Below are 25,686 nucleotides of genomic sequence, written 5' to 3' on the forward strand. Positions count from 1 at the left end.
TTTATTTCATCCAGTTTTATTCGGGTAGTAGTGAACAGATGCCTTTCCGCAGTCAAGTCAACGTATGGCCTCAGGAGATGGAGCGGCGGGATGAGAGGAGGGAGACAATCAGACCTGATGACACAGCATCATCTAAAGAGAAGCTTTGGACGCTAGAATGAAGCTGACAAAGCACTCAATCGCAGCCCCCCCCTCACCTGTTAGAGAGCACCCCCCCCCCCCCCCCCACACGCCAGTGCTTATGCTGACTTCTTCTGTCTGTACCATATAAGTGTGTCGTATAAAAAAAAATGCAAGATGCAAAAAAAAAAAAAGGCAAAATCTGTGCAAAGTTTGCGGTTTTGCTTATGTCAATCATTAAATCCATATTTAGTGTAACATACTAGTGACGGGAAGACATAGGTGAACATTACAGATGTAATCATTTGAAATGATTCCACGTGAAACTAAATATGTCACCTTGCATTACTGTTGCATTTCGTAAGACCTGAAGTGGTCAAGAGACAGAATACAAACAATAAGTTTGACATAGTAAGATCCACAAAGGGTGTACAAGTGAAATGTATGCAACTGAAAGTGTTGGAAAGATCTCCAGAATTGTCATTTTACACCCTGGAGCAATGAACATAAAAAATATTTTCATATTTGACAAGTTGATAATGCAGCTCAGCTACTTGGCTCGGTTGAGCAGTATTGCTAGTTTTGTCATTTTCTGCAGGACTTAGATATCTTTGTTCTTTGTGTTTCAGGCGTTGTAATTGACTGATGAGTTTTAGAAGGGTGAACTAAGAAATCCAAATAATACACTTAGTGCAAACTCAAAACCGCTCATTGTCAAAAAACACATCTAAAGTTAAGATGGTGTGGGCAGCATCACTATTTGGGGCTCTTTTTCCTCCGCTGGAACTGGGTCTTTGGTCAGGAATCAGGATAGACAGAATTACGGACCAATCCAAATCAGCATGAGCAAAAAATCCTCAGGCTTCTGCAAGGAAACAAAACCAAAACAAAAATGTTCGAAAAAGCCTATTTGCTGAAATTTTATTTGGTATGAATCAGTGGTACTTGAAATGCTGGCCGGTGGGTGTCCACTCAATATATATGTTATACAGGGGTGTGCACATTTATGCAACTTTAGTTTTTCAGTTATCTTGATCTACCTTCTCAAAAAAAATGTGATGAAAGAACTTGTGTAAAAACAATAAGAAAATTTCATTCTTTTTTCATCTTTGTGATTATGTCATTACTGCCTGGTTCTACGAAGTGTGATGTTATAGGCTGCTGTTTTTCCTCATTCAAAACACATTACAATAGTTTCTGGTTGGATTATTTCATATGATGAGTTTTCTGAGTTATGAGCACGACCAAAAACGATTCAAACTCGTATCTCAAGGCCACTCTGCACTTCTTACTTCCCAAAGCTGACTCGGTTGTTGATGGCTAATAAAGTGTGATATGCCCACATGATTCTGTAATATGGTTGGATGGAAGTGAGTGAGCGTGCAAGATGCAATCAGTCCTGAGGGAGTCCAGGGAGGCGGGTGGCGGTGGGGGGGGGGGGGGGGGGTACCCTGACTTTGCTCATCCTTCCAACCTTGGGCCGTGGTGGTCATCGGTTTACATGATGTGATCCCGTCGCCCTGGTATGCCGAGGTGCGCATGCCCACTAAAGAGGACGCAGCGGCTCCATGTGTGTTGAGGCGCATTATTTGGCAACAGACACGGCAGCGGGGAGGGCCGAAAAAAAGAGGATATCCCCTTGATTTAAAAAAGCAACGATTTATCCAGGTTAACAGCAGATTAAACATTTCTTGGTCGACCATCGGCGACGAGCGGGCGACAAAGCGACCGAGTAAGTTGACTGTGTGTGTGTGTGTGTTGGGGGGGTGAAGCCGAAGTTTTTTAGTGAGTGGATCGAGGGGAGCCTTTTATTCGGTCTCGTCGAGAGGAGCCAGGTCTTCCTCCACCTATCTATGACGATAAAGAAGCTGATGGGCTGTTGAAAAGTAACACTTCGCCGCAGAGCCAAAGGTTGAGCCGGGGGAAGGGGAGGGGGGGGTCCCGCTCTGGCAAAATTGTTTCTTTTTCAAATGTTCCGAAGCTTGTCGCGCTTACCGGAGCGGATCTTGTTCAGCCAAGTGGTGAAAATGAAGCGAGGATTATAACGTTTCCTCGCCGGCGGCGGCGGCGAGCTCCGGTCCGTGGGCCGGTCGGTTACAATTCTGAGTTCCGACCCGATCATTTTCCCTCGGGAGGGGGACAGAAAGGTAAACATGACCCCCCCGGTTTGCTACACTCAAGTTTAACTTTGTAAAAACGGGATGTTTTTCAAAGTTGTTGCCCCCCTCGCTTGAGATGACGGCTGTCCCGCATCGGGGAACAGCCAGGTCAGAGATTTGGACTCGGTTCTGACCGTGTGGGTGTTTTGCAAGTGACTGCCTGATCTGGGGACTTCTTTAAAAACACTTTAGCTGGAAGTATGTGTTGTGGCCCTTTTGGTGGCTTCATGTGAGCCTTGAACATGGGTGCTAAAGTGACTGCTTGTTGTTGTTTGTGCGGCGGAGCTAATGTTAGCTCGCTAACTCATTCGCGAGATCACCTCCTCCGATGCGGTGTCAACATTAAAAAGCCGGCTTGGTGCACATGTATCGTGGGCTGGCTTTAGTTTTTAAAGGGCCGACTTTGCTTTCTGGGCTCTACCGGGGCGGTGGAGCGCTGACCGTTCGTTTGAAGCCCAAGGCAGCCGCCACTGTTGGTTCTGCTATCTAGTAGCTAATCTTCCTACTTCTCGCTGTGACAATCGTAGTCTTCCTCCCCTTAAAGCTGAACACACGCACGCACACACACACGCACTTTTAGACCCTCACGCACAATCCATACACATTTACAGTGTGTCATATATTCCAGGGCTTCTAAGACTTTTAGGACTCGGGAGGAATGTTTCCAATGTTTTCCAGGTGTGTCAGAAAAGTTCCAGGACTGGTCTGCATAAGCTCGATGGAGGCGATCTTTTTTTTAACAGACGTTTTAAGAAAGCTAAAAAAAATATACTATTTTGGGTGAGGAAGAGCTTTTTGGTTATGCATTTTTTCCCCCCAAATTATGACCTGATTTATCGCATGTTATTTTACACATTTCAAGTCAAGTCAAGTCAAGTTTATTTGTATAGCCCTAAATCACAAGCAGTCTCAAAGGGCTTCACATAGACAGAAATTGACAATTATTCTCAAAGCATCCCCTGATCTTAAGCTCCCAAAAGGGCAAGGAAAAACTTAAAAACCCCTAGCAGGGGGAAAATGAGAAACCTTGAGAAGGGACCACAGATGGAAGGATCCCCCTTTCAGGATCACCAGGTTGAAATGGATGCAGAGAGGGCACAAATGATACAACATGAAAATCAATTAAATAAAAAGTGGATGTCCATGTCACAGCAGAGGGCTGCCGAAAGGAGCCCTCAATTGTCCTGGCAGTGCTCTTCGAGGAGGTTGAGCTGCAGTTCCCCTATCCTGAATTGGCCACGAGAATCCAGATAGCCGCTGTCAGCATGGGTACCACCTAACCACCTCCCCGGCCGGGGAGGGGGGAGGGAGGGGGTGGAGAGGGAGAGAAAACAAACTCCAGCCGAATCGGCCACTACAGGTTAGTTAAAGGCCATGTCATAGAAATGTGTCTTTAAACGTGTCTTAAATGTTTCTACTGAGGTAGCAGTCCTAATATCCATTGGTAGGGCATTCCAAAGCTCTGGAGCCCGAATAGAAAATGCTCTAGAGCCTGCAGACATTTTCTTAGCCCTCGGTGTCGCTAAAAGGGTAGCGTTTTGCGAACGAAGGTTACGAGACGGAACATAAGGAACAACTAGGTCGACGAGATATGAAGGCGCTAAGCCATGCAGCGATTTATAGGTTAATAGAAGAACCTTGAAGTCACATCTTAAATGGACCGGAAGCCAATGTAAGTTGGCTAGTATTGGGGTAATGTGATCAAATTTTCTTGTCCGAGAGAGCAGCCTTGCAGCGGCATTTTGTACTAACTGTAGACTTTTGATGCGGGACTTAGGAAGACCCGAAAATAGTACATTACAGTAGTCCAGGCGCGACGTGACGAACGCATGTATAATAGTTTCCGCATCACCGGTCGAAAGGATCGGACGAATCTTTGCAATATTACGAAGGTGAAAAAACGCAATTCTGGTTATATTCTTAATGTGCTTTTGAAAGGAGAGAGTTTGGTCAAATATTACCCCGAGATTAGTTACAGTATCGCTTTGAGTGATAGTACGGTTATCTATAGTTATAGCGGTTTCCTTGAATAAGTGTTGATAACGAGCTGGACCAATTATCAACATCTCAGTTTTATCTGGGTTAAGACGAAGGAAGTTGAGAGACATCCATTGCTTGATCTCCGCAAGGCACTTCTCAAGATTACAACAATCCCGCGGATCTGTCATCGATAACGGCATATATAATTGGGTGTCATCCGCATAGCATTGAAAACTAATATTATATTTACGTATTATGTCCCCAAGCGGAATCATATAAATATTAAAAAGAATTGGTCCGAGAACCGATCCCTGTGGGACACCACATGTAACATTATAGAGCTCCGAGGACGCATTGCCATGGACCACTCGGTGCGTCCTGTTTGATAGATAGGAATGGAACCAGCCTAGTGCTGACCCTGAAATACCAACACAACTTTTAAGACGCCCTAATAAAATATCGAAGTCTACAGTGTCGAAGGCAGCACTAAGATCGAGTAGTAACAGTACAGACGAAATGTTTGAATCCATAGCTACGAGGAGATCATTAGTCACTTTCGCAAGTGCTGTCTCAGTGGAATGATTAGCTCTAAAACCAGACTGAAAAGTGTCGTATCGATTATTGGCGACCATGTAATCAATAAGCTGCTGCGCTACTACTTTTTCAAGAAGTTTTGCTATGAATGGGAGGTTTGAAACTGGCCTATAATTACTGAGACAGTCCGGGTCAAGATTTGGTCGCTTAAGTAACGGTTTAATGATAGCGGTTTTAAAGGCTGTTGGCACTATCCCAGAGGAGACAGACAGATTGATTATATTTAAGACGGACGGTCCTAAAATTTGAAATAATTCTTTAAGTAGTTTGGCTGGAAGAGGGTCGAGTAAACATGTTGTTTGTTTAGCCGCACTAACAATTTGTGTAAGCCTTTCAAGAGACACGCTTTTAAAAGTTGAGAGGGTTGTTGCATGATCATCAGCGTTGGTAAACGGCGTGCTCGACCGAGCGATTGGAATGCTATTCTTGATCTCATCCCTAATGGATTCAATCTTTTGAGCAAAAAATTTCATGAACTCGTCAGCTGAGTGGAAGGAACTATCGGAGGTCGGCTGGCGCAGAGTCAGCTTTGCCACTGTATCAAATAGGTGTTTCGGATTGTTTTTATTGAGATTAATAACTTGCGAAAAATATCGAGTTTTTGCTAAGATAAGCGCATCTTTATATTTCAGGAGGCTATCCTGCCATGCCTGATGGAAAACCTCAAGTTTGGTTAGACGCCATCTGCGCTCATGCTTTCTACATAATTGCTTAAGCGTACGCGTTTCATCTGTGAACCATGGAGTAGGCACTCTACGGCGAGTTTTCAGACGTAACGGCGCCACAGAGTCAATGGCATTTAACAATGTCGCATTGAATTCATTCGTAAGATTATCAATAGAGTCGGCGTATGTGAGAAAATTAGTGGTTGCCGGCGACAGTATTTCAGATAGCGCAGTTGCAGTCATAGAGTTGAAATGACGGCTCCTATAATGCTGATTGCTCTCTTGTCTTTGACAAGGAACTATAATTTCAAACTTTATTAAGTAATGATCAGACAAAACAGTAGTGTATGGCAGTACTGCTATATTTGAGGTTGCAAGTCCTCGGGATAATACCAGATCTATGGTATTTCCATTCTTATGCGTTGCTGCCTGTACAGCTTGCGTAAAACCAAAGGTATCAGTTAAAGTCTGAAACGCCGAAGTAAGTGGCTCTGACGGTAAATTCATGTGGATGTTGAAATCGCCCATGATAATTATATTATCCGCATTGGTTACGAGATCAGCCACAAATTCTGAAAATTCATCCAGGAAGCCAGAGTAAGCCCCGGGTGGACGGTAAATAACAACAAGATAAAATGACGGTAAAGCGGTGGATCGGACAATGAGAACCTCAAATGTTTTAAATACGTTGATCGAACGAGGCCTAAAACTAAGCTCGGAATTCGAGATGAGGGCGACACCCCCACCCTTTTTTCGAGGACGCGCCACATGCGAGCTCACAAAATTTGGAGGCGAGGCCTCATTAAGCGGCATCAGTTCATTAGGTTTTAACCAGGTCTCGCAGAGACCAAAAGCGTTTAGATTATGTTCTGTGATGAGATCATTAACGAGAATGGCTTTCGTATGAAGCGATCTAATATTCATAAAACCAAGTTTAAGTGTAATTGGTCGATCCGGGTGCGTATTTATCGAAGGATATTTATACGAAATGCGAGTAAGATTGTGTTCTCTAAGCCTGACATCACCTCTCAAATGTTTGTTAGCGCGGTGGGCTGATACGACCGTGGGAATCTGATAGTAAATATTTGTTACACGTGTAGAATTATCTGAAACCGGCACCGTTTCCTCAGCAAAACCGGTCGGGGTGGAATGATTGGATTTGTCTACTACCCCAGTAGAAAGTGCGTTTATGTGTACTGTCGCACTATTCAAACTATCACGCTCTAGTCTACACAAGGAGCTATGTGCATGCTGGGAGTCTAGCCTAGCGCTAGTTAACTTTATCTTAACAGACTCCAAACCCATCCTGACAGGTGGTCTAATCACCTGTGACCCGGCCTGCTCTAAAGTGACCTGTCATGTGTGGCTCAAACAGTAATCTATATTCCTAGAAAGAGTGAAGGCGCCTTCACGGTTAGGGTGAAGGCCGTCCTTCCTCAGCAGGTCGGGGCGGCCCCAGAAGGAAGGCCAGTTATCTATGAAATACAGTCCCTGCTTCTTACAGAACCCAGCCATCCATCGATTAAGGGAGACTAATCTACTAAGCCTCTCATCAGTGCCTCTCCCAGGCAGGGGGCCAGAGACAAATACTCGATGCCGACTCATCTTTCTAGCGAGATCACAAGTCCTCGCTATGTTTCTCTTTGTGATCTCCGACTGCCTCATCCTAACATCATTGGAGCCGACGTGTATCACTATGTCCGAGTAGCTAGTGTTGATGGAACTACGCTGTTGACTAGACCTATTGCGAGTCAGCTCCCTAAGATTAGCTTCTATGTCGGGTGCTCTGCCCCCAGGAATACACATTACCGTGGCTGGATTTGTAAGCGTAATATTTCGGGTAATGGAGTCACCTATGACCAAAGTGCGAGGGCCAGTAGACCGAGATGACTTTGGACGGCTATGCGTCTTACCTGGCTCATCGCGATTAGCAAGCCGCTTGGGGCTAATGCTAACTGGGCTAGCAGGCTGACTACAGCCCGCGTCTGTATCCGCCACATCTACAGTTATCGCGCAATTCTGCTCTAACTGGCGGACACGTCCCTCTAGCAGGGACAACCTCTCTAAGAGAAGGGTGCAGTTGGTGCACGAAGCCACACAAACCTCTCGATCCGCAGCCATACTTTGTGTCCGATGATCGACGGCAGACAAACGGCCACGAAGCCTCCGCTCTCCCAGGCACTCCAACTGTGAAAAAAAAGATCGACAGTGTAATAAAAGATTCAAACTTACTTTAGAGTCAGGGAGATGAGTTCCACGCTGGAGAAAACAAAATCGTCCAAGCCTGAAAAGTATTGGGAGTCTGGCTGAGAAGGAAGAGGGCGTTTCAAAGTTAAGTCTCAGTTAGAGAATCACTGAGCAACTCAGAACAGTTGTTATCAAACTTTGTCATTGTGAATGACAAAGCATTTCAAACCTTATCTGATGGTTTACTTATAATGGAAGCCCATGTGTGTGTGTGTGTTCATGTGATGTTGACAAAGCTCCAGCAGCATTTCTTGTCGAAGCAGCAGATATGACTGTTTAACTTCATCTGTGGCAATGTTTGTACTTCTGATGAAATACTAAGGTCTTATGGCATAATATCATCACTCATCACTTATCTGATGGCCTTATATCAGATAACCTTCCCTTATATTGCAGGACTTGTACATTTGAATGTACAAACGTGTGAATGTTCATCCATTTTGATTAACGCTTCAAATGTTCCTATACGTTTAGCATTGCAGATTGTAAAGTGCACACTGAGCGATGGCGGCGAAAAGTGTCACTTGTAACAGCCAATCCAGAAGTTTACGGGGTTTGCTGCCTCCAAGCTGTACCAATAGTGTGTTTGTTTGTTTTGTGTACGCATGAATAGCTAATGCTAACCAAAACAGTTGCTAATTACTATGACATACTAGTGTTAGCCAAGTTGGCTAGCATTAGCGCTCCAGTTGATTGAGCCATTGGTTGAAAATTTCTCTTCTACATGTATCTCATGCCAGTAATTATATTTTGATTGGTGAATATGCCTGCCTTTGTTTTGGGTATGGTGGTGTGGTCAACACCTTGGAGGTGTCACTTCATGCAACAACAGCAGTCTAAACAATCGGTGTGGTATTGTCTGTGAACAAATGGCGGTCAGCCTTGGTGAATGGTCAGATAAATAAAGAAGAGTGGAGAAGGTTTTGTCCTCTCACCGCGCTAACGTGTCATCCGCTGACAGTTCAGTCCATTAGATCGAGTGAGTATGTCGGTTAAGTTGAAATCACTAGCCGTTACCTGAATGATTTTTTTTTTTTACACTGTTGTGGTCCATGTTCTAGAGAGTGCCGCTATACGAGATTGTTTGTGTACTCGGCCGCTGTTGTGTATAAAGGCGCCGTTTTAAGCTGCTGCGTGTGAGTGCTGGCGATTTAGGACAACTTGATCGACTACAATAGAACATTTAAGGTCAAACCTAATTAGTTCACACACACTGGTCACCCTTGAGGTTGCTCAGATTTTGGAACAAAAAAATGACTTTCGTTTTAGTTGTCTGCCATGTTATCTGGAATGAGTGAGTGTGTGTGTGTTGGGAAGAGCGCAGAAGAAATGCATGTCAAAAAAGAAATGTGAAACCAGTCAGCCATTGAAACCCCGTCCGTGTAAGACAGATCAGGTTGGCCTGAGGTCGCAGGGTAGGTGACGGCGTTCCCTCGGTGTGTAACGCCGTCATCTCGTTGCTACTGTATGTCCTTCGTGCCATCACGCACACACACACGTACGCACAAAGACACACGTAATGGCCGCCACTGTGGAAGCCGAGTGTCTGCTCCGGCACCTGGAGGGTTAAAACAAGCTTCAGCTTCTCCCTCAACCACACACACACACACACACACATGAACACACACACATATGCACGCACCAGCCAACTGGTTTAAACCAGTTCTGGGGGAAAAGTGCTTTGTGTGTCTTGCTGAATCCTGGGAAGGGTCATGTCATATGTGTTTTAGATATGTCAGAGTATACATATTGGAGGGAAAACAAAATGCTAACCTCTGTGCGCTTCATGCACACCGTCATGTTTGTCATTTCCATTTCTTTCGTCAACACATAAGCAATCCTGTCACTTATCGCCGGGCAGACGGAGGGTCTCGCTCGAATGCATGAGTATGATGCTCAATATTGATGCACTTAATGCTAGCTCGTCCGTGAACTACAGTATGGGCAAAGGTCGTCTCCCACCGTGTTGGTCAAACTCATGTCAACCTTTGGTACACTTTGGACTCTTGTGTTGGCTGGAATAAGGACTTCTTTTTTTTTTGCCACTTGGAAGTGTGCAACATGGAGAAAAGCCCTCCCACGGTCATCTGGAAATGTCTGAATATTTCTCTTTTCCTCGCTGGCTTCTCGGCTAACCTCCTTTTAAATTTCGACTGATTCCACGAGGGATTCCGCACATACTGAAAATATGGATTAAAGATGCGCATTTTCATTATGGCGCCGTGGGGCGTGTGACCAAATGTCTCCTTGAATCTCGGCTTTGGATTTGACCCTGAAAGAGTCAGAGCGGGCGTTGCAGTGTGCGTGACTGAACAAGCAACTGTTTGTATTCGTCATGTCCGCATCTGCCAAATTTGTTGTACAATATAGGCAAGATCGCATGGTAAAAAATGGCCACATGTTTTATGAGTGGGCAAAAAAAAATCAAATCTTGCATTTGGCTTCATGCGTTATGATGAATATTTCAGTGTATGCTCCAATTCAAATTCCCCCCGTGTAGTTCTTCGCCCTCCGAGTTATCTTCAATATAATACTTTATTGCGGAGACGTTGTGCATAATCAATGTTGGGGAATTTAACTCGGCATCTTGTGATTATACTAATCCAGTTTGTTTTGTCTGAAGGCCATTTTACAAACCACGTGTTCGCTCCCAACAAGTCAAGGTCGGTTTTGTCCGCTAGACAATTGTAGCAGCAGCGATTGTATTGTGTAGATCAAATGATGCAGAGCTGCAAGTACTAACTGGAGGCAGCAAGACTCAAAATGTCTTGACCCAAATTATCTTCACAAATACATGGTTATTTAATTGTTTAGACGTCACAAAAGCTAAATATATTGCCGTTAAAATATCTATAAAATGATGTTTGGAAATATGGGGAACTGTGGTTTCAAAATGGCTTACAGTGAATGAGTTGATTGTAGTTTTGCAATGTGGCGCAACACATCAGAACTGAGAGAGCTGTTTAGGATGAGCCAACGCCACTGCAAAAAAAAAAAAAAATGTAAATGAACCTGAACCTCAGCAAAGACATTTTTTTTTATACAGCTCATTTGCTTATGCAGGGTACCTAATGAACAGACCGGTTGGTGGAGTTCCGTGGTTTCTGAATGAAAGCAAAACAGGATCTTCCCATCTTTGAAGGTGCAAAATTAAGCTCTCTAAAATGTTAATGGTGCTCATTATTTCAAAGGTAGAAACGAAATCCTTCATTCTTAGTTCATCTGACCCATGAGTGCAATGAAAATTACAAACTTTTTCAATGACTGATGAGTTTCAGTTCGTTTAAGCATCGAGAGAGAGTTCGTGTTGGGAGTTATGATCAAGGTGCTGCTCTTCGACAATGTTTAAAGTGCCCTCCAACTAATGTCTCCACAGGGGATGTCTGAGGAGGCCGTCCGCCAGACGCGCAGCCAGAAGAGGGCGCTGGAGAGGGATTCATCACCGCAGACTACAGAACCTCACAGTCCTGACAATGGAAGCAAAAAGCCCAAGCTGGAGCAGTGTCAACCCACAGCCCAGGAGGCAATTTCACCTAAACCCGCATCAGAACTGGAACATGATGATCAGAATCTGCCCGGGACTGGATCAAACGAGGAACCGGGGCAGTTGACGCCACCGGTGGAATCTGAGCCTGTGAAAGACGAAGCCGGTCACGAAGCGAGCTTGGACAATCAAACTGGACGGAACGACAGAGCTAATAGGGAGCTGAAGGCGGAGAAGGATGTGGATACCGTGAGCCGATTCCAGCCCACAGAGCCCAAAGTGTCCGCTGGCTTGTTGGCTGCTAGCGAGGTGAAGGCTACCATCAAAGTGGAAATCCAGACTGGAGAGCAGCCCGTGGACATGAGCACTTCCAAAGGGTAAGAAACTCTTTTCTACTTGAAACCGTGGAAAGAACCTGTCAGAGGAGACCATCCTAATTAGTCTAAAGAAGTCCAGAATCATGGCAGGGCCTGAACCCGAGGTCGGCATTCCTAGCTTACTCCTGTCTCGATTGGAGCATTTGCAAGAGTCTCAAGTCAGCTGGGATACACTCCAGCACAACCACAAATGAAAACCGGCGCTATGCAAAAAATGGACGGCCGTACATTTAGGACGCAAACATACTTTTGAAAGTTTCTTCTTATTTTGCATTCTACAGAAAAGGCCACAACAGTACTCAGTGTTGACTTTGAACTTTCGCCTTTGCTCTGCCGCCATTTTCCCACAACTCTCCACCTGAACCCTAAAAAAAGTCGACGCACACAAAATGAAGCCGTGTGTCATAGACCAGTTCCAGCCGGTTGTTGCCATGGCGACTTCCATGGAAGAAGCAGGGAGGGGAGGCGGGGTTGTATTGGAGGAAAAGTAAGTCACGTGATCATGACTTTGAGGTCATGTGACTACTTTGGAAGTAGTGATTAATCCACAGGAAGTGATGATGGCGCTAAGCCCTGAGGAATCACGCACACACACACACACACAGAACGAGGGCGGCTCAAGCAGACGGGCCTCATGCACGGACTTATGCTTCATAAAAATGCAAAAAAACACGTCGCCTGTATAAACCAAAATAAGCTTTTGCCTGTACGCCTCACATTTGGCATACTCTGAATTATCTCTGTGGCATTTTGGTTTTTATGTAATAATCGGCTCACTAAATGATGCAGTGCTCTTTGACATCACTGGAAATTACAGCAAAAGCATACCTTTCAAGAGAAAAGCCGTCCCATCATTCAAACCTTTTTTTTTTTTTTTGCATACTGTTTCAAATTTGATTGGTCCATTCTGGCTTAGTCACATGATCAATGCCCACTAGCCCTCTTTTTGTCCGACAGTATAAAAAGGGAGACACGGCCTCCATCCCCCGAAGAGGATGATGATGATGACGTCATCATCTTGTCAGATAACGACTCCCCGAGTCCACCTATGAATGGCCTGAACCACTTGAAGGACCTGGACACAGAACTCCTCATGGTGAGATGGGACTCCTCCAAGTGAACGAAGGATCCATGACCAGACACGGTTGTGATTGTTGTAAGCAATTGATTTCATGTGTGGTGCAGAAGAGCAGCCCAGGCGAACGGGAGCGCATCATCAAGCAGCTGAAAGAGGAGCTGAGGCTGGAGGAGGCCAAGCTGGTGCTGCTCAAGAAACTCCGACAGAGCCAGTTACAAAGGGACACGCTTCAGAAGGTGAGCAGAAGTCACAATCGTCTCACACACATACCCACACATACAGCCAAGTTCCATTTATCACGGGGAACATATTCAAGACCCACACCCAGCAATGTAGTGTCAGAGAGATCTTTTTTCCTAATATAAAATATGTCCCTAGTCTCATTTAGGGTTGGCAAACACAATGCTAGCTTAATGCTAGTATAATGCAAAATGGCCAACGGAAATGACCACTGATTAATTCTATTTTTTTTTATTGTACTCGGAGCGTGGCCAATGAATATAGTTCAGTGTACAAAGTAAATAATCATGAATAACTGCCATCCCTCAGGGTTCAGGGCTGTCCAGCTCCTCCGTTCCACCTCCTCTAATACGCGGGACAATTGCAAGCAGCAAAGGCTCACAGCAGGTTAACTAATCATGTCAGGCTGACACTGTCTCTGATTGGCTGTCTCTGATTGTCTGTCTCTGTTTTGCTGATAGATCGTGTCCGGTAGAAGTTCAGGCACGGTCATACCTCCGCCTTTGGTGCGTGGTGGGCAGCAGGTGTCATCTAAACATGGCTCACAGATCATCATGCCTCCTCTGGTCAGAGGAGCACAGGTACACAAATGCCAGCTCTGTATGAAAAAAAAAAATCAGCCTCTCCAAGGAGCATTATTTTCAGTTTTGTGCCCTTTGCATTGGCGCTATGTATGCCGATGCCGCTTCGTTCTGTGTGGCGTCACCTCCCATTGTCCCGCTTAGCCCATCTCTGTATCTCCACAGCAGATCCAGGCTCTCCGCCAGCAGCAGCAGCAACAGCAGCAGCTGGCAGCCTCTGGAGGTGGTGGCTCAGGGGGGCCGCCTCCCTTGCTGCTGGGTGCCAGGAACTCAGCCCCTGCTGGCCAGGGTCAGAGAAGCATGGTGCAAGCAGGCCTCATCAGAGTTGGAAATTCAGCAAACTCATTGGTCAGTATCTTCAGCACCGGCGATTAAATCCTCAAATTTTGGGAGAGGCTCCGGTTCAACTTCTGAGGAAAAGCAGGATAGAAGATGAATAGACAGATGGATTCTTCGGCTCTCTCGTGTTCACAGGGCTCCTCGGGTTTGAAGATTTCTTCCTCAGGAAGCGGCGTCATGTCTCTAGTGGGTGCCCATGATAGTCCAGCCAGCCGCCAAGCTGCGGCCAAACTGGCTCTGCGGAAGCAACTCGAGAAGACGCTCCTGGAAATCCCCCCTCCAAAGCCCCCTGCTCCAGAGTTTAACTTCCTTCCTTCAGCAGCCAATAATGAGTTCATCTACCTGGTGGGACTTGAAGAAGTGGTCCAGAACCTGCTGGATACCATTCACAGAGGTGTGTTGTTGCACACAGGCTAACAATTAGCATCCCTGCGTGGCTGTTTAAGCACAGCCAGTGCTGCAACACATGTAGACAGATGTTGTTCATAAACATCAGGGTCAAGGTTCAAATGCTATAACAAGCCCTCTCAAACTTTTCGAGTTTTCCATCTGTCTGTTCAGGAAAGACGGGGGCGCCTCTATTCAAGCCCACCCTCAGAGACCCCAACATGTGTACCCAGTGCAACACCGACTTCACATGCAGGTGGAGACAGGACAAGGCCAAAGGAGGCACCGTCCTCTGCGAAGACTGCATGTCCTCCAATCAGAAGAAGGCCCTGAAAGCCGAGCACACCAGCAGGCTTAAAGCCGCGTTTGTCAAAGCGCTGCAGCAAGAGCAGGAAATCGAGCAGCGGATCATTCACCAGACGTCGTCGTCCGCCTCTCACGGAGGCTCGTCGTCCGCTTCGTCACTGAAGGCGGAGCAGCTGGTGTCTCAGCAGCTCAAGCAAGTCCGAGCGGCCTCCATGCACCGAGGGGCCAACGTCATCCACCATCACTCCATCAAGGTGAGCAAAAGTTCTAATAGCTCCTCGGTCTATCTTTGAATTGTACTTAAATCGAGCCCCCCCCGCCCCCCTCTTAGGGCTCCCCGGGCCAGCTCTCCCACAGCGGCATCCGGGGCGTCCCCCACTCCTTCTCCTCCTCCTCTCAGCTGCAGAGCGCCGTGGCCGCCGCCGCTTTGGTCAGCCGGCCAGGTAAGCACGAGCATGTGACCCAGCGCTCTGTCCAGATTTCAAAAGTGAGCAGCAGCGGAGTCGGCGGCAACAGGAATATGAGCGGAGGTAGTGCCTCATCCACTGCATGGAAGAAGCAGAGCAACAGCAACAAAGGTAGACTCGCTTTCACCTGCTCTCTTTCAAACTGCCGTCTGGCCCAAAGAGACCCTCAGACGACAATCGCAGTCCCCTCGTGTGGAGGTTCCAACTTTTCTCCAGGATTCCCGTCTCCTTTGCGCCCGTTTGTGTGTTGCAGGGATGTACGGCGGCCGTGTCCATATGAACACGGGTGTGTTTGAATGGCCGCAGGGACAAGTGTAGGATGTTTTTAGAAAGCGAGGAAATTCCCAAACTCATGCACCATGTGACTGATGTGTGGTTTTTTTTTTTTAGAAAAAGGTTTTGCCCTTTCTGTCTGGCAAAATGATTCTCGCGAGATGTGACTTTGCTCTTCTCACCCCCAACAGGTGTGACAATGGCGTACGTGAACCCGAGCCTGAGCGGACACAAGTCCTCGGCCAGCGTAGACGCACGCCAGAGGGAGTACCTGCTGGACATGATACCCTCTCGCTCGTCCATCTCGCAGACTGCAAATACGTGGAAATAGACATAGAAAACAAATAAATCAACCTTCAGCCAGTTCGACCGCCTTCTTGGCTTTTTCCAGTCACGGTCAACAGTACTCTGGAGGACAGTTTGGCAAATACAATTTCTGAAAAGTGAAGAAATGTTTCTTTCCTGTCATTTTTTTTGTATGATTTTCTTCTTTACTGTTCATTTTAAGGTTGGCTGTTCCATATATACCGTATTTTTCGCACCATTAGGCGCACCCTCATTGAATTTTTTATTTTAGAAATCATTTCATATATAGGGCGCACCGGATTAAAAGGCGCATCAAATGGAAGCTAGACTGCAACAAACAGGTTTACTAGCGTTGCAGTATGCATCCACTAGCCAATAATGACCCTCAGTAAACAATCGTGTTTCTCAAACTATCTCCTATCAAATCGGTAAACGTACTCAAAACATTAACGGAACAGCCTATTTTGAAATGAAATAGCCTCGCAAGAGTGAATTTTAAGATTTTAAGTGCGCCTTTTAGTGAGGAAAATACGGTAGTTTTGATTTGACCGGGGCAGAAAAAAACACACCAAACTTGGTACTTCTTTCTCCCTCTCTGGGTAGTCAATTGATTAGATTTGCATCAAACTGACTCACTTGAATGCTTGGTTGGAGTCATCCCAAGAAAAACACACTTTGCTTTGGGCAAATAACATCGGAGTTGTAAATGTTTCATTGCATTCATACTTGTAGTTAAAAGGTTGTATTTTGTATTTACATTAAGTTATTTTTGTTGTTCTTTTTGGAGGGGACGGATGTATTTCTTTTTTACATTCTATATTGTGCTTTTCACAATGAAGAGTTGATTTTTGCTTTCTTTTTTTTTTGTTTAACAGTATGCCTACATTTAACACCTAATGTTAATTTTGCACCTTAGCTAACCATGAGTGGTGATCGCTCATGTCGTCTGTAATTATCATCTGTAATTTGCTTATTTTATATTCATTTCAATGTTGGCATTTTCATTTGAGTGTCACATCTTCACTGACAAAATGCTAATTGTGAGGATTGTCCACCTTAAAACCCGAAATTGGAATACAGTATTTGCCACAGTGAACCCGGAAAGCACAAGTCAATTATTTGCTTTTCATCCTGTAACTTCCAACAGCATTGCATTTTGTTTTCTTTCTCTGCTACCCAACCTAAACTGCATTGTGCAAATTATTATTAAAAATTATTTTGGTTTAACTTTTTCTTAGTTCCTAAATAAATAAAAAGATAAGTTTTACCTTGCTCTCATTTGTTTTGTGTATACTGTAATAGACAGATAGACAGACAGACAGACAGATGCATGTCTTTAATAAATAAAGAGCAAAACAAAGTGCCCGATGAATGTACATTTGTCCACCCGTTCATGTATTAAGTTACGTGTTATAGTTATTATAATATAAATTGTATTATAAGCCATTCAGTTTGACAATGGCCGCATTCATTCAATGCAAGGTAAACACTTGAGGAACTTTGTGTAACTGTATGTTTCACCCGAACACATAAAAGAGTAGGACCGTTTTACGCAGGCGGCAATTCACTAAAGTAGACAATCAGAAACTACGTAACTACTAATCTATCACTAGCAGAGCCAGTGTACGCATATTGCGCAAGTCGATTGATAACAGCAAGGGAAGACACAGGGCGTTAACGATATTGTTGTTTGTATGATAAAATCCTTCATTACAGGAACGCCACGGCACGATAGCTAGAATTGTTTCAACTAGCAAAGGGAACAATATTTTGAACTGGCGTTGCCGTACTTTATTACAGGTTTAGTAACTGTATCGATCTGAAAATGGCTCTACGTAGGATCACACAGGAAACATTTGATGCTGCTGTAAGGGAAAACATTGACGAGTTTGAGATGGATCCCGACGAGGCTTTGAGGGAAGCTGTGGAGCAGTTTCAATCTCAAGGTATTGTTGCCAGAATAGATTTAAAAAAAACGATTTATTTGTGTCTTGGTAACTCGGATGTACATTTAGCTGAATCATGACAGTTAGTTTTCTTAACCATCGAGGTTAATGTATTGAATCAATGTAAAGGCTAACCTTATTTAGCAAAACTCTTTTTTGCTATGTAAATGATCACTCGACTGTGTAATCCACCCGAGATAACTGATGTATACATGCAGGTGTGGACCTCAGTTGTATTGTGAAAGCTGTACCTGCTGTGTCATCTGATGACAAACAGGAGCAAACGCATGAGATCTTACAGGTATATCTTAGATTTGCTAGTAATTGACTATATGTAATGTCCACCACTTCTCATACCACGTTTCTTTCACCTGCAGGCCCTGGAGTCCCTCCGCATTGCAAAAGACTCTGCAGACAATACAAATGCAGCTGTAGATCTAAAGTGTTTCACCGAGCAATGTTCACTAGGATTCGCTCAAAGATTCCTGGCAGCTCAAAAAGGCGCGTATCCCATCATCCTCTCCTACTGCCAAAAGAGCATAGAAGAGCAGGAAGCCCTATTGGCTGCTTTGTCCGCTTTGGCTTTGCTGACTGACGGACAGCCGGACATATTAGATGCTGAAGGCAAGCGCTTCCTTTTGGATGTTCTCAATAAGTACCAGGCTGATTCTTCATTGACACGAGCTGCCATCTCCGTTGTGCGTCATTGTTGTTTGAAACATGAGCAGAACAGACAAGATTTGGTCAAAGCGGGCGTCCTGCCTTTACTGACTAATGCCATCAAACAGCACAGTGGATGTGCGGACGTGGTCAAGGAAGCCTCTGGAGCGCTCAGGATTATGACTTTTGACGATGATATCCGGGTTACGTTTGGGCAAGCTCATGAGCATGCGAAGATGATTGTTCTTCAGCACAATGGCCTCAAGATCTTAATTGAGTCTGCAAAAGGTAAGAGCGGCTAATCTCTGCTGTGTAGCCGGCATGCAGGTTGATTCCAAAACAACGTCCCCATAAGGAATACACTAATTATACACTAATATTTATTGTGAGGGTAACAATCCAGCCCACCCCTTCAATAGACTCACCCAAATATGTATTCTACAATGTATACACATTTTAAAGTATTGTATTATACTATCATTATGTACTATTATATGGTCGAAAGTGGGGACAGCGACCTCAAGTGGACAATAATAGTACAACTATCTTCCGTGCACATTTTCTTATTCTCATGACTTGAATAATCAATGGGATGATTGGTAGAATCAATTTTTTAAAAATCCACAATTGCAGTCCTAATCATGGTTTCATGTCTTTCTACCTTCAGCTCACAAAGACAATAGCTCTGTTTTGAGTGAGCTGTGTGCCGCCTTATCCCGTTTGGCCGTAAGGAACGAGTTCTGCCAAGACATTTGCGACCTGGGTGGATTGAAGCTTATGATGACACTGCTTGCAGACAGCTATGAGTCATCGGTACAGACGTGCAGGTTGTGAAGGTCCGTCATCCGACACATTGTCACCGAGCTTGTTTTTGCCCTCGCAGGAGTTGGTGCGGCAGGTCTTGAGTGCAATACGAGCCGTCGCGGGAAATGATGATGTGAAAGACGCTGTTGTTAAAGCGGGTGGAGTCCAGCTCATTGTCATCGCCATGAACAGACACATGACAATCTCCGCTGTAAGACATTGCTACCAATATAAGGTGAAAGGGCACTGCCAACTTTTTCTATGCTTCTTCAGGTGTGTGAGCAGGGCTGTGCATGCCTTTCCGTCCTGGGTTTACGCAAGGCCAACAACTGCAAGGTCATCATGGAGGAAGGAGGGGCCTTAGCTGCTGTGCAGGCCATGAAGTCTCATTCTGGTGTTGTTCCTGTGCAGGTAATCCCTCCATCCACCCATTTTCTACCCTGGCCTTATCACCAGCCGGGGCATTATAATATTATCCCTTATGAAAACCAAATGTAGTCATAACAAAGAAGAATTAAACAGTTTGTGAGAACTTTGTGTAAAAGACATTTAAATCTCATTTTCGAGCAGAAACAGGCATGCATGCTGCTGAGAAACCTGGTGTCACATCAGCCCACCTTCAGCCAAACAATTCTGGAGATGGGCGTGGAGGCCCTCATTTTGCAAGCCCTACAGACCCATAGCGATTGTGGCGATGTTGCCAAAGCTGCCCTCAGGGATCTGGGCTGCCAGGTGGAGCTACGGGAGCTGTGGACCGGCAAACGTCCCGGCATCACTAACTGAAAGGGGAGGAGAGCGGCAATGAAAAGTGATATTATATTATGCTAAATTGTTTTTGAAATGCCATCTGAGGAATTCTGAGATGCACAGGCTGTAGTCAGCATTATGGTTTGAGAAGGGGGGGGGGGGGGGGTTCTCATCATACTGAGTTGGTATCATAATAAAGCCTTTGTCAACAAACCCCATGATACCTTTTCAATGTACGTTGTATTCCCTTTGTTTTATATTGTATTGTTTACATTGTAATAATATTTTAAAAACACCTCCAGGCCACTGTATCCAATGTTTTGCATCGAACCAATGCGCACATTATACAATTCAAAAGAATTCACACCACCAAAATAAAATGTCACAAGAAGTATATCAAGTGTACTGCAATTTGCAATTTCTAAATGTCCTCACAAATTAACTTAATGTGGGTCTGTTTTGTTGAGCCCAGAACTATTTAGATTTTGTGTGGAGTACTAACAATTCCCTTCTATGTGGTATGTCAAATTTGGATGACATATTTTCACTTTACAATGACATAAAACTGCTAAGGCTTGGGTGTTAAATTCAAGGTCAAACGGGTCTGAATCTTCTGTTGACGCCCCTCCATCCGGCCTATCCTGGCACGTCTTGCCTTGGTAAGACTACATTTCCCATAATGCATCACCACTCGCACTTGTCAAACCTTAGGAACGGGTGGGGGTGAGCAGGTTTCTTCAGTTTGTGACAGGAGGAGCAGCAAAATAGGCATGGACGATGTCACCCACTCAAAGTCACTGTGCGGTTGAATGATAGAATCACTTTAGTTAGTGTACATATAAGGCGACAACTTATCTTATGGCTATTGAAGTGCATTTGCTTTTGTAAAATTAAACGTAAGCAGTTGGTTAGCAGCGAGCTAACAGCTAGCTAGCTTTATCTAAACCAATGTTCGGCTAACTTTTGATGCAGAAAAGTGTCTTGGGGGGAAACGATCTCGGGATTGAAAAGTACAACTGGAGGACATTTTTCCAAAACATTGGAAATTGTGCTGGTGTCAAATTAGGTAAGCAACTTGTTCTGTGCGATGTTGTTATTGAGTGTTTTTAAACGCAGGTGACGGGATGCGTTAACGTCCGAAGTCGTGGTGAGTATCAGAATTTGTTAGAGTACTGTACATAATCTGCAGAACGTGCTAAGATTTGTGCAGAGTGAACGAGCTTTTTGAGCAACTGATGAACGCCACCCTTTCTCCAGCTTTGTATTTGACAATAATGTGTTGGAAAAGTTCTTCATCCATGGTGGTGGGGTTAGGTATATGCGCTTTTCTTTTAATGCCAGGAACTGTCAGATGCTTAGGTGGTTGTGAGCAGGCTTGACGTCAAGGTGAAGGAGCCACAAGCTAAATTAATGATCTACTTCGAGCAACTGATGAACACAACATCAAGTAAATTAATTTAGGCTCTCAAACATTGTGGCCATGTCTCGGCCTGATTAAAGATCATATAAATAAATGTTAAAATGATGAGCACAAGAATGAGACAGATTTGTGTTAAAAGTGAGTAAAGAAGCGGACTTGTTGCTCGGGCCTTAATTAATTGTGTCCAATGAATAGTTTTTCACCATTTAAATGGAATTCATGTCCTTTCTGACCCCTACTCTTCAGCTCCCAGAGCTACTGCCCCCTAGTGGTGTTATTCATGAGTGCGGTCCAAGTAAGTGGTGTACCGCATAGTCTGGCATGGGGAGTGGAGTGCAGGATCAACATGCAGCCCTCACCCATGGCGAAGTGCTGCCGCGGGCCTCCAGTCAGTCAGAAGTGAGTAAACAAGTGCTATTTGTCTTTCTTAGTTAGCTGTGAACAGCATACAAAAAAAAAAAAAAGAATGGTAAAAGTGAGTTTTGTCCAATGGCCCATCAGATGCCATCAATTATTCTCAGGCCAAAATCGTATTTAATAATCTACAGCAATACAAACATGGTTAACATGCACTATTGGTACTTGATTTAACTCAAACGTGACCCTTTCCCTGCCGCACAGGGCCTGAAGCAGACTCGCTCTGTCCTCAACTCGCTCTTCTCGGGGGCTTTAGCAGGAGCTGTGGCCAAAACAGCTGTTGCGCCGTTGGACAGGACTAAAATCATCTTTCAAGGCAAGATGGATGCTGGGAAAGTCTAAATGTGGAAACTGTTTGCTATAGTTAGATTATAGGTCAGGGTTGTCAAAGTCTGCCACATTGTAGTTGTGGTTTCCTTCTGACTGTGAACCCAAGTAAATGTATGATAGAAAAAGTCTACACACCTCTGTTCAAATCCCCTTTTTTTTTTTTACATGAAAGAATGACACATTTTAATCTGTCCACTATTAATTTGAGTAACCTTGAAAAACACATGAAAAAGTATGCTTGTACAAGTGGTGTGTAGACTTATTACTACATCAACTGTATAAGTGTCTCCTAGTGAATTCACCAATAACGGGCTGTACCCCCCCCCCCCACCCCCACAGTGTCTTCATCAAGATTCTCTGCAAAAGTAAGTTTGATCTGAGTTATTCACACTAGGATCAGTTCGACAAGTAAGCTGCTGTTTTTATTCCAGGAGGCCTACAGGTTAATCTACCGCACATATCTTAAGGATGGCTTCTTCTCACTGTGGCGCGGCAACTCTGCCACGATGGTGCGAGTCATCCCGTACGCCGCCATCCAGTTCTGCACTCACGAGGAGTACAAAAGTCTCCTGGGCGACTATTATGGCTTTCAGGGGAAGTGAGTCAGCACGCCATACACACACTTGATTTATTACGCTGTGGATAGGATTAAGGTTTTAAGAGAGGCTGATGTTTTCTTGTTTGGTGTTTGACCCAGGGTCCTCCCACCACTCCCAAGGTTACTGGCCGGATCGATGGCCGGCATCACCGCAACCATGTTGACGTATCCTCTCGATATGGTGCGAGCTCGGATGGCTGTCACACCGAAAGAAATGTAAGGCCACAATTATCTATAAAGACACACTGGCTGGATTTGGAATGTTTTTGAATGATGTCACGATGACAACGGTTGTCTGTCAGGAATATAGAAACAGAAATACCTGCAGTGTAGACATTGTGGAAATGAAACAGTGCCCTCTGTTGTTAGGTACAGCAACATTCTGCATGTTTTTGTACGGATCTCCCGGGAAGAGGGCCTGAAGACCCTCTATCGAGGTTTTACGCCCACCATACTGGGCGTGGTCCCCTACGCGGGCCTCAGCTTCTTTACCTACGAGACGCTGAAAAAACTTCATGCAGGTACGGTTTAACCACATCTTTGTGTTATATAAAATAGCTTACATGCGCTGGCCTCTGACGCAGAGCGAAGCGGACGCCCGCAGCCCTACTCGTACGAGCGGCTGGCCTTCGGGGCCTGCGCCGGCCTCATCGGCCAGTCGGCGTCTTACCCGTTGGACGTGGTGCGGCGGCGCATGCAGACCGCCGGGGTCACCGGTCACACGTACGGCACCATCCTGGGCACTATGAGGGAGATCGTCTCCGAGGAGGGAGTCATCCGAGGGCTCTATAAAGGCCTCAGCATGAACTGGGTCAAAGGGCCCATTGCGGTGGGGATCAGTTTCACAACCTTTGACCTGACGCAGATCCTCCTGAGGAAACTGCACGAGATGGGCTACACGTCCCGGTAATGGCTTGAAAACACAGAACTTTTGGATGTGGGGATTTCAGTGGAGCGTGAATGAGAAAAGAGGTTTGAGTGCAAATGTGCTCCGTGGTTCAACAGAGGCTGCCATTTATTTACTGCCCATTTTACGATATACAAGAATACACCTAAATTAGTTTTTTGAGATAATTAGCTTTTAATTGCCACAAAACTGAAGTATGTAGGGATGCATTTCTTCAAATTTTTTGTTTGGATTATTTTGTGTTCCCCTCCCCAAGCCACCACGAGGTCCCGAGTTTGAGAAACCGTGCACTATCGAACAATGATGACGACACATTGGATGCCTTTCAATCTCATCTCAAGCTGCTGCAAGCATCTCAGTAGCGGCTTTTCAAGTGCCTGGCCAGAATAGTAACCACTCTTTACTGTGACTAAGCTACTTTCACCAACCAAATTTCAAGGTTGGTCATTTATTTATTTTTGTTAGTTTTTGATGGTGTGTTGCTGGAGGTGGTTTGCTGGTGGAGGATTGTTAGGACTCAGAATCAATGCCATTCGTCAGTCCATTTTTATTATTTTTTTTCTATCCGGGTTTTGTAACCCTGGTAATTTAGGGGCAGAGACAATCCACGTCCCACAAATCGTGTCCAACCAATTCGATTTGAGCGTGTTTTTTGATATACTTGCATGCAAGGGGGTGTTGCCAGAGATTTTTCGACTGAAATGCTGCAGATTGAAAATAGTATTTTCTATGACACTGTTAGTCACGGACCCTTAAAATGATCAACGCTTTCCTCCCTATACTTTGGCTTTGTTTTGACTAACGGCCACAGCAGGTTCACGCTGTCGGATTGGTTTCATTTGAATAGACTTGATGGAACACTAAATTCTGACAATTTGAGTGATGTGTGTTTTAATGTTCATTTAATATACTTGTCGATTTAATTGTTTTAACACAATTTGCATACCGCAGAGTTCAAGGTATTGCACGGTGTGTATTGTTACAAGTTGTTCAAAACAGTGTTTTGTGCCATCTGAGTGTGTACATGCGTACCTCATCTCATTGTATACACGGCATTCGGATTGATGCAGGACTTTTCAAATGTTAACTAAAACTGATGAGTACAATTGGAATGTCTCCTCTGTTACTTTTATTTGCAATGCAGGGTTTAAAAAAAGTCATTTACAATGCTATTTTAGTTGGAAGAACTATTTTAGCAGCAACATGATTTCGTCGATACACTAGGGCTTTGTAACTGCGGAAAATAGCCACTAGAGGGCGCCCCAATCTCAGAAATTGATTTAGCATGAGCAGTTCCGCAAACGGTCGCTAGGTGGTAGTGCTTTAGAATGGTATGGCCAAATCACAATTTGTTGCCTCGACGCCTGAACTTGAACTTTGACCGTGAACGCTTCACAATGGCGTAATATATATATATATATAAAAAAAAAAACTAGACTCTAAAGTTATCAAATCAAACGCTGAATAAGCCTTTTTTTAAAAAAATTATTTATTTATTTTTTATTTTTATACCAAAACATTTTTTTGACTTGATGCCTATTGTTCACTTTACAAAGACAACAATATGATCTTTTCACCGTTTGAGTTGAACACTGGGTTTTGACTTTGTGGGACAATTTAACGAAAGAATAGAGAATCAGTGTTTGAAAAGACACCTATAGGGACTTGTTAGGATATGAAGGAGACCAAGATGGAGTGTGTGTCAAAAGATGTGGTTGCCATAGATACTTGGCAAGATGCCACGGAGAGGCAGAGACAATTTGCATTTATTCAGATCTAGTCTTTTAACTTACACTATTATTATTATTATAATTTCTCTTTCTTTCTTCAACTAATCGGTCCTGACAAGTACACCCACCGTTTTTGTTTAAATTTAAAAGATTATAGGACAGTTTAAAAAGAAAAAATTAAAGAAAACCTCAGTAAAATGATTAGAAGAGGAGGTAAAGAATAGCATTAGCCCACTTGTACAAATAACTGCAAATTATAAATAAACCTATTAACGCCTTTTTGCACTAATAGTCACTTTTACAAAAATTGACCTACGGATTTACAAAATAGATTTAAAATAAGAAACGTATTTATTTATTTATTTCTTTTAATGGAATATGACAGATATTTATTTTGGCATGCAAAAAAAAGACAATTCAGTAAAAGTAATTCCACTGATGTGGATAGACCACTGCTTAATGTCTCTATTCTGCTTACTATATATACAATATTAATTGTACATGTTTAGAAACACTTTAGAATT

At 44.3% G+C, this 25,686-nt stretch overlaps 3 protein-coding genes and 1 long non-coding RNA gene across 14 annotated transcripts; 3 read left to right on the top strand and 1 right to left on the bottom strand.

Moving 5' to 3' along the window:
• The first annotated feature begins 1,639 nt into the window (after positions 1-1,639).
• On the top strand, positions 1,640-16,870 carry LOC133166073 (transcriptional repressor p66 alpha-like). Of its 10 annotated transcripts, none has more exons than XM_061296064.1 (12): positions 1,640-1,852; positions 10,829-10,907; positions 11,142-11,626; positions 12,584-12,722; positions 12,812-12,940; positions 13,254-13,331; positions 13,406-13,525; positions 13,691-13,873; positions 14,000-14,258; positions 14,426-14,811; positions 14,889-15,135; positions 15,489-16,870. In XM_061296064.1, exons 3-12 carry the CDS (start codon positions 11,145-11,147, stop codon positions 15,626-15,628), a joined length of 2,163 nt encoding a protein of 720 aa, XP_061152048.1. In that variant the 5' UTR covers positions 1,640-1,852; positions 10,829-10,907; positions 11,142-11,144; the 3' UTR covers positions 15,629-16,870. The 10 variants fall into 10 exon arrangements, with proteins under 10 accessions (XP_061152048.1, XP_061152056.1, XP_061152053.1 ...); XM_061296067.1 differs by lacking the exon at positions 1,640-1,852 and adding an exon at positions 1,924-2,031; XM_061296066.1 differs by lacking the exon at positions 1,640-1,852 and adding an exon at positions 2,128-2,267.
• LOC133166078 (uncharacterized) lies at positions 3,135-7,851 on the bottom strand. Its single transcript, XR_009717689.1, has 2 exons — positions 7,622-7,851; positions 3,135-3,555 (listed from the first exon to the last, which is right to left on the bottom strand). It is a non-coding gene; the product is annotated as an uncharacterized LOC133166078 (long non-coding RNA).
• A 300-nt stretch (positions 16,871-17,170) lies between the features above and the next one.
• On the top strand, positions 17,171-20,202 carry armc6 (armadillo repeat containing 6). Its single transcript, XM_061296073.1, has 7 exons — positions 17,171-17,549; positions 17,768-17,850; positions 17,927-18,497; positions 18,877-19,022; positions 19,093-19,224; positions 19,287-19,424; positions 19,584-20,202. The coding sequence occupies exons 1-7, from the start codon at positions 17,429-17,431 to the stop codon at positions 19,794-19,796; spliced, it is 1,404 nt and encodes a 467-aa protein (XP_061152057.1). The 5' UTR covers positions 17,171-17,428; the 3' UTR covers positions 19,797-20,202.
• Positions 20,203-20,460: 258 nt separating this feature from the next.
• slc25a42 (solute carrier family 25 member 42) lies at positions 20,461-24,544 on the top strand. 2 transcript variants are annotated; one of them, XM_061296075.1, is made up of 9 exons: positions 20,461-20,826; positions 21,102-21,207; positions 21,427-21,579; positions 21,802-21,913; positions 22,267-22,292; positions 22,359-22,525; positions 22,625-22,741; positions 22,895-23,046; positions 23,110-24,544. In XM_061296075.1, exons 3-9 carry the CDS (start codon positions 21,502-21,504, stop codon positions 23,433-23,435), a joined length of 978 nt encoding a protein of 325 aa, XP_061152059.1. In that variant the 5' UTR covers positions 20,461-20,826; positions 21,102-21,207; positions 21,427-21,501; the 3' UTR covers positions 23,436-24,544. The 2 variants fall into 2 exon arrangements, with proteins under 2 accessions (XP_061152059.1, XP_061152058.1); XM_061296074.1 differs by lacking the exon at positions 21,102-21,207.
• The last annotated feature ends 1,142 nt before the right edge of the window (positions 24,545-25,686 follow it).

Source organism: Syngnathus typhle, linkage group LG13 (genome assembly GCF_033458585.1).
Source record: "Syngnathus typhle isolate RoL2023-S1 ecotype Sweden linkage group LG13, RoL_Styp_1.0, whole genome shotgun sequence".
In the NCBI taxonomy this organism is placed as follows: Eukaryota; Metazoa; Chordata; class Actinopteri; order Syngnathiformes; family Syngnathidae; genus Syngnathus; species Syngnathus typhle.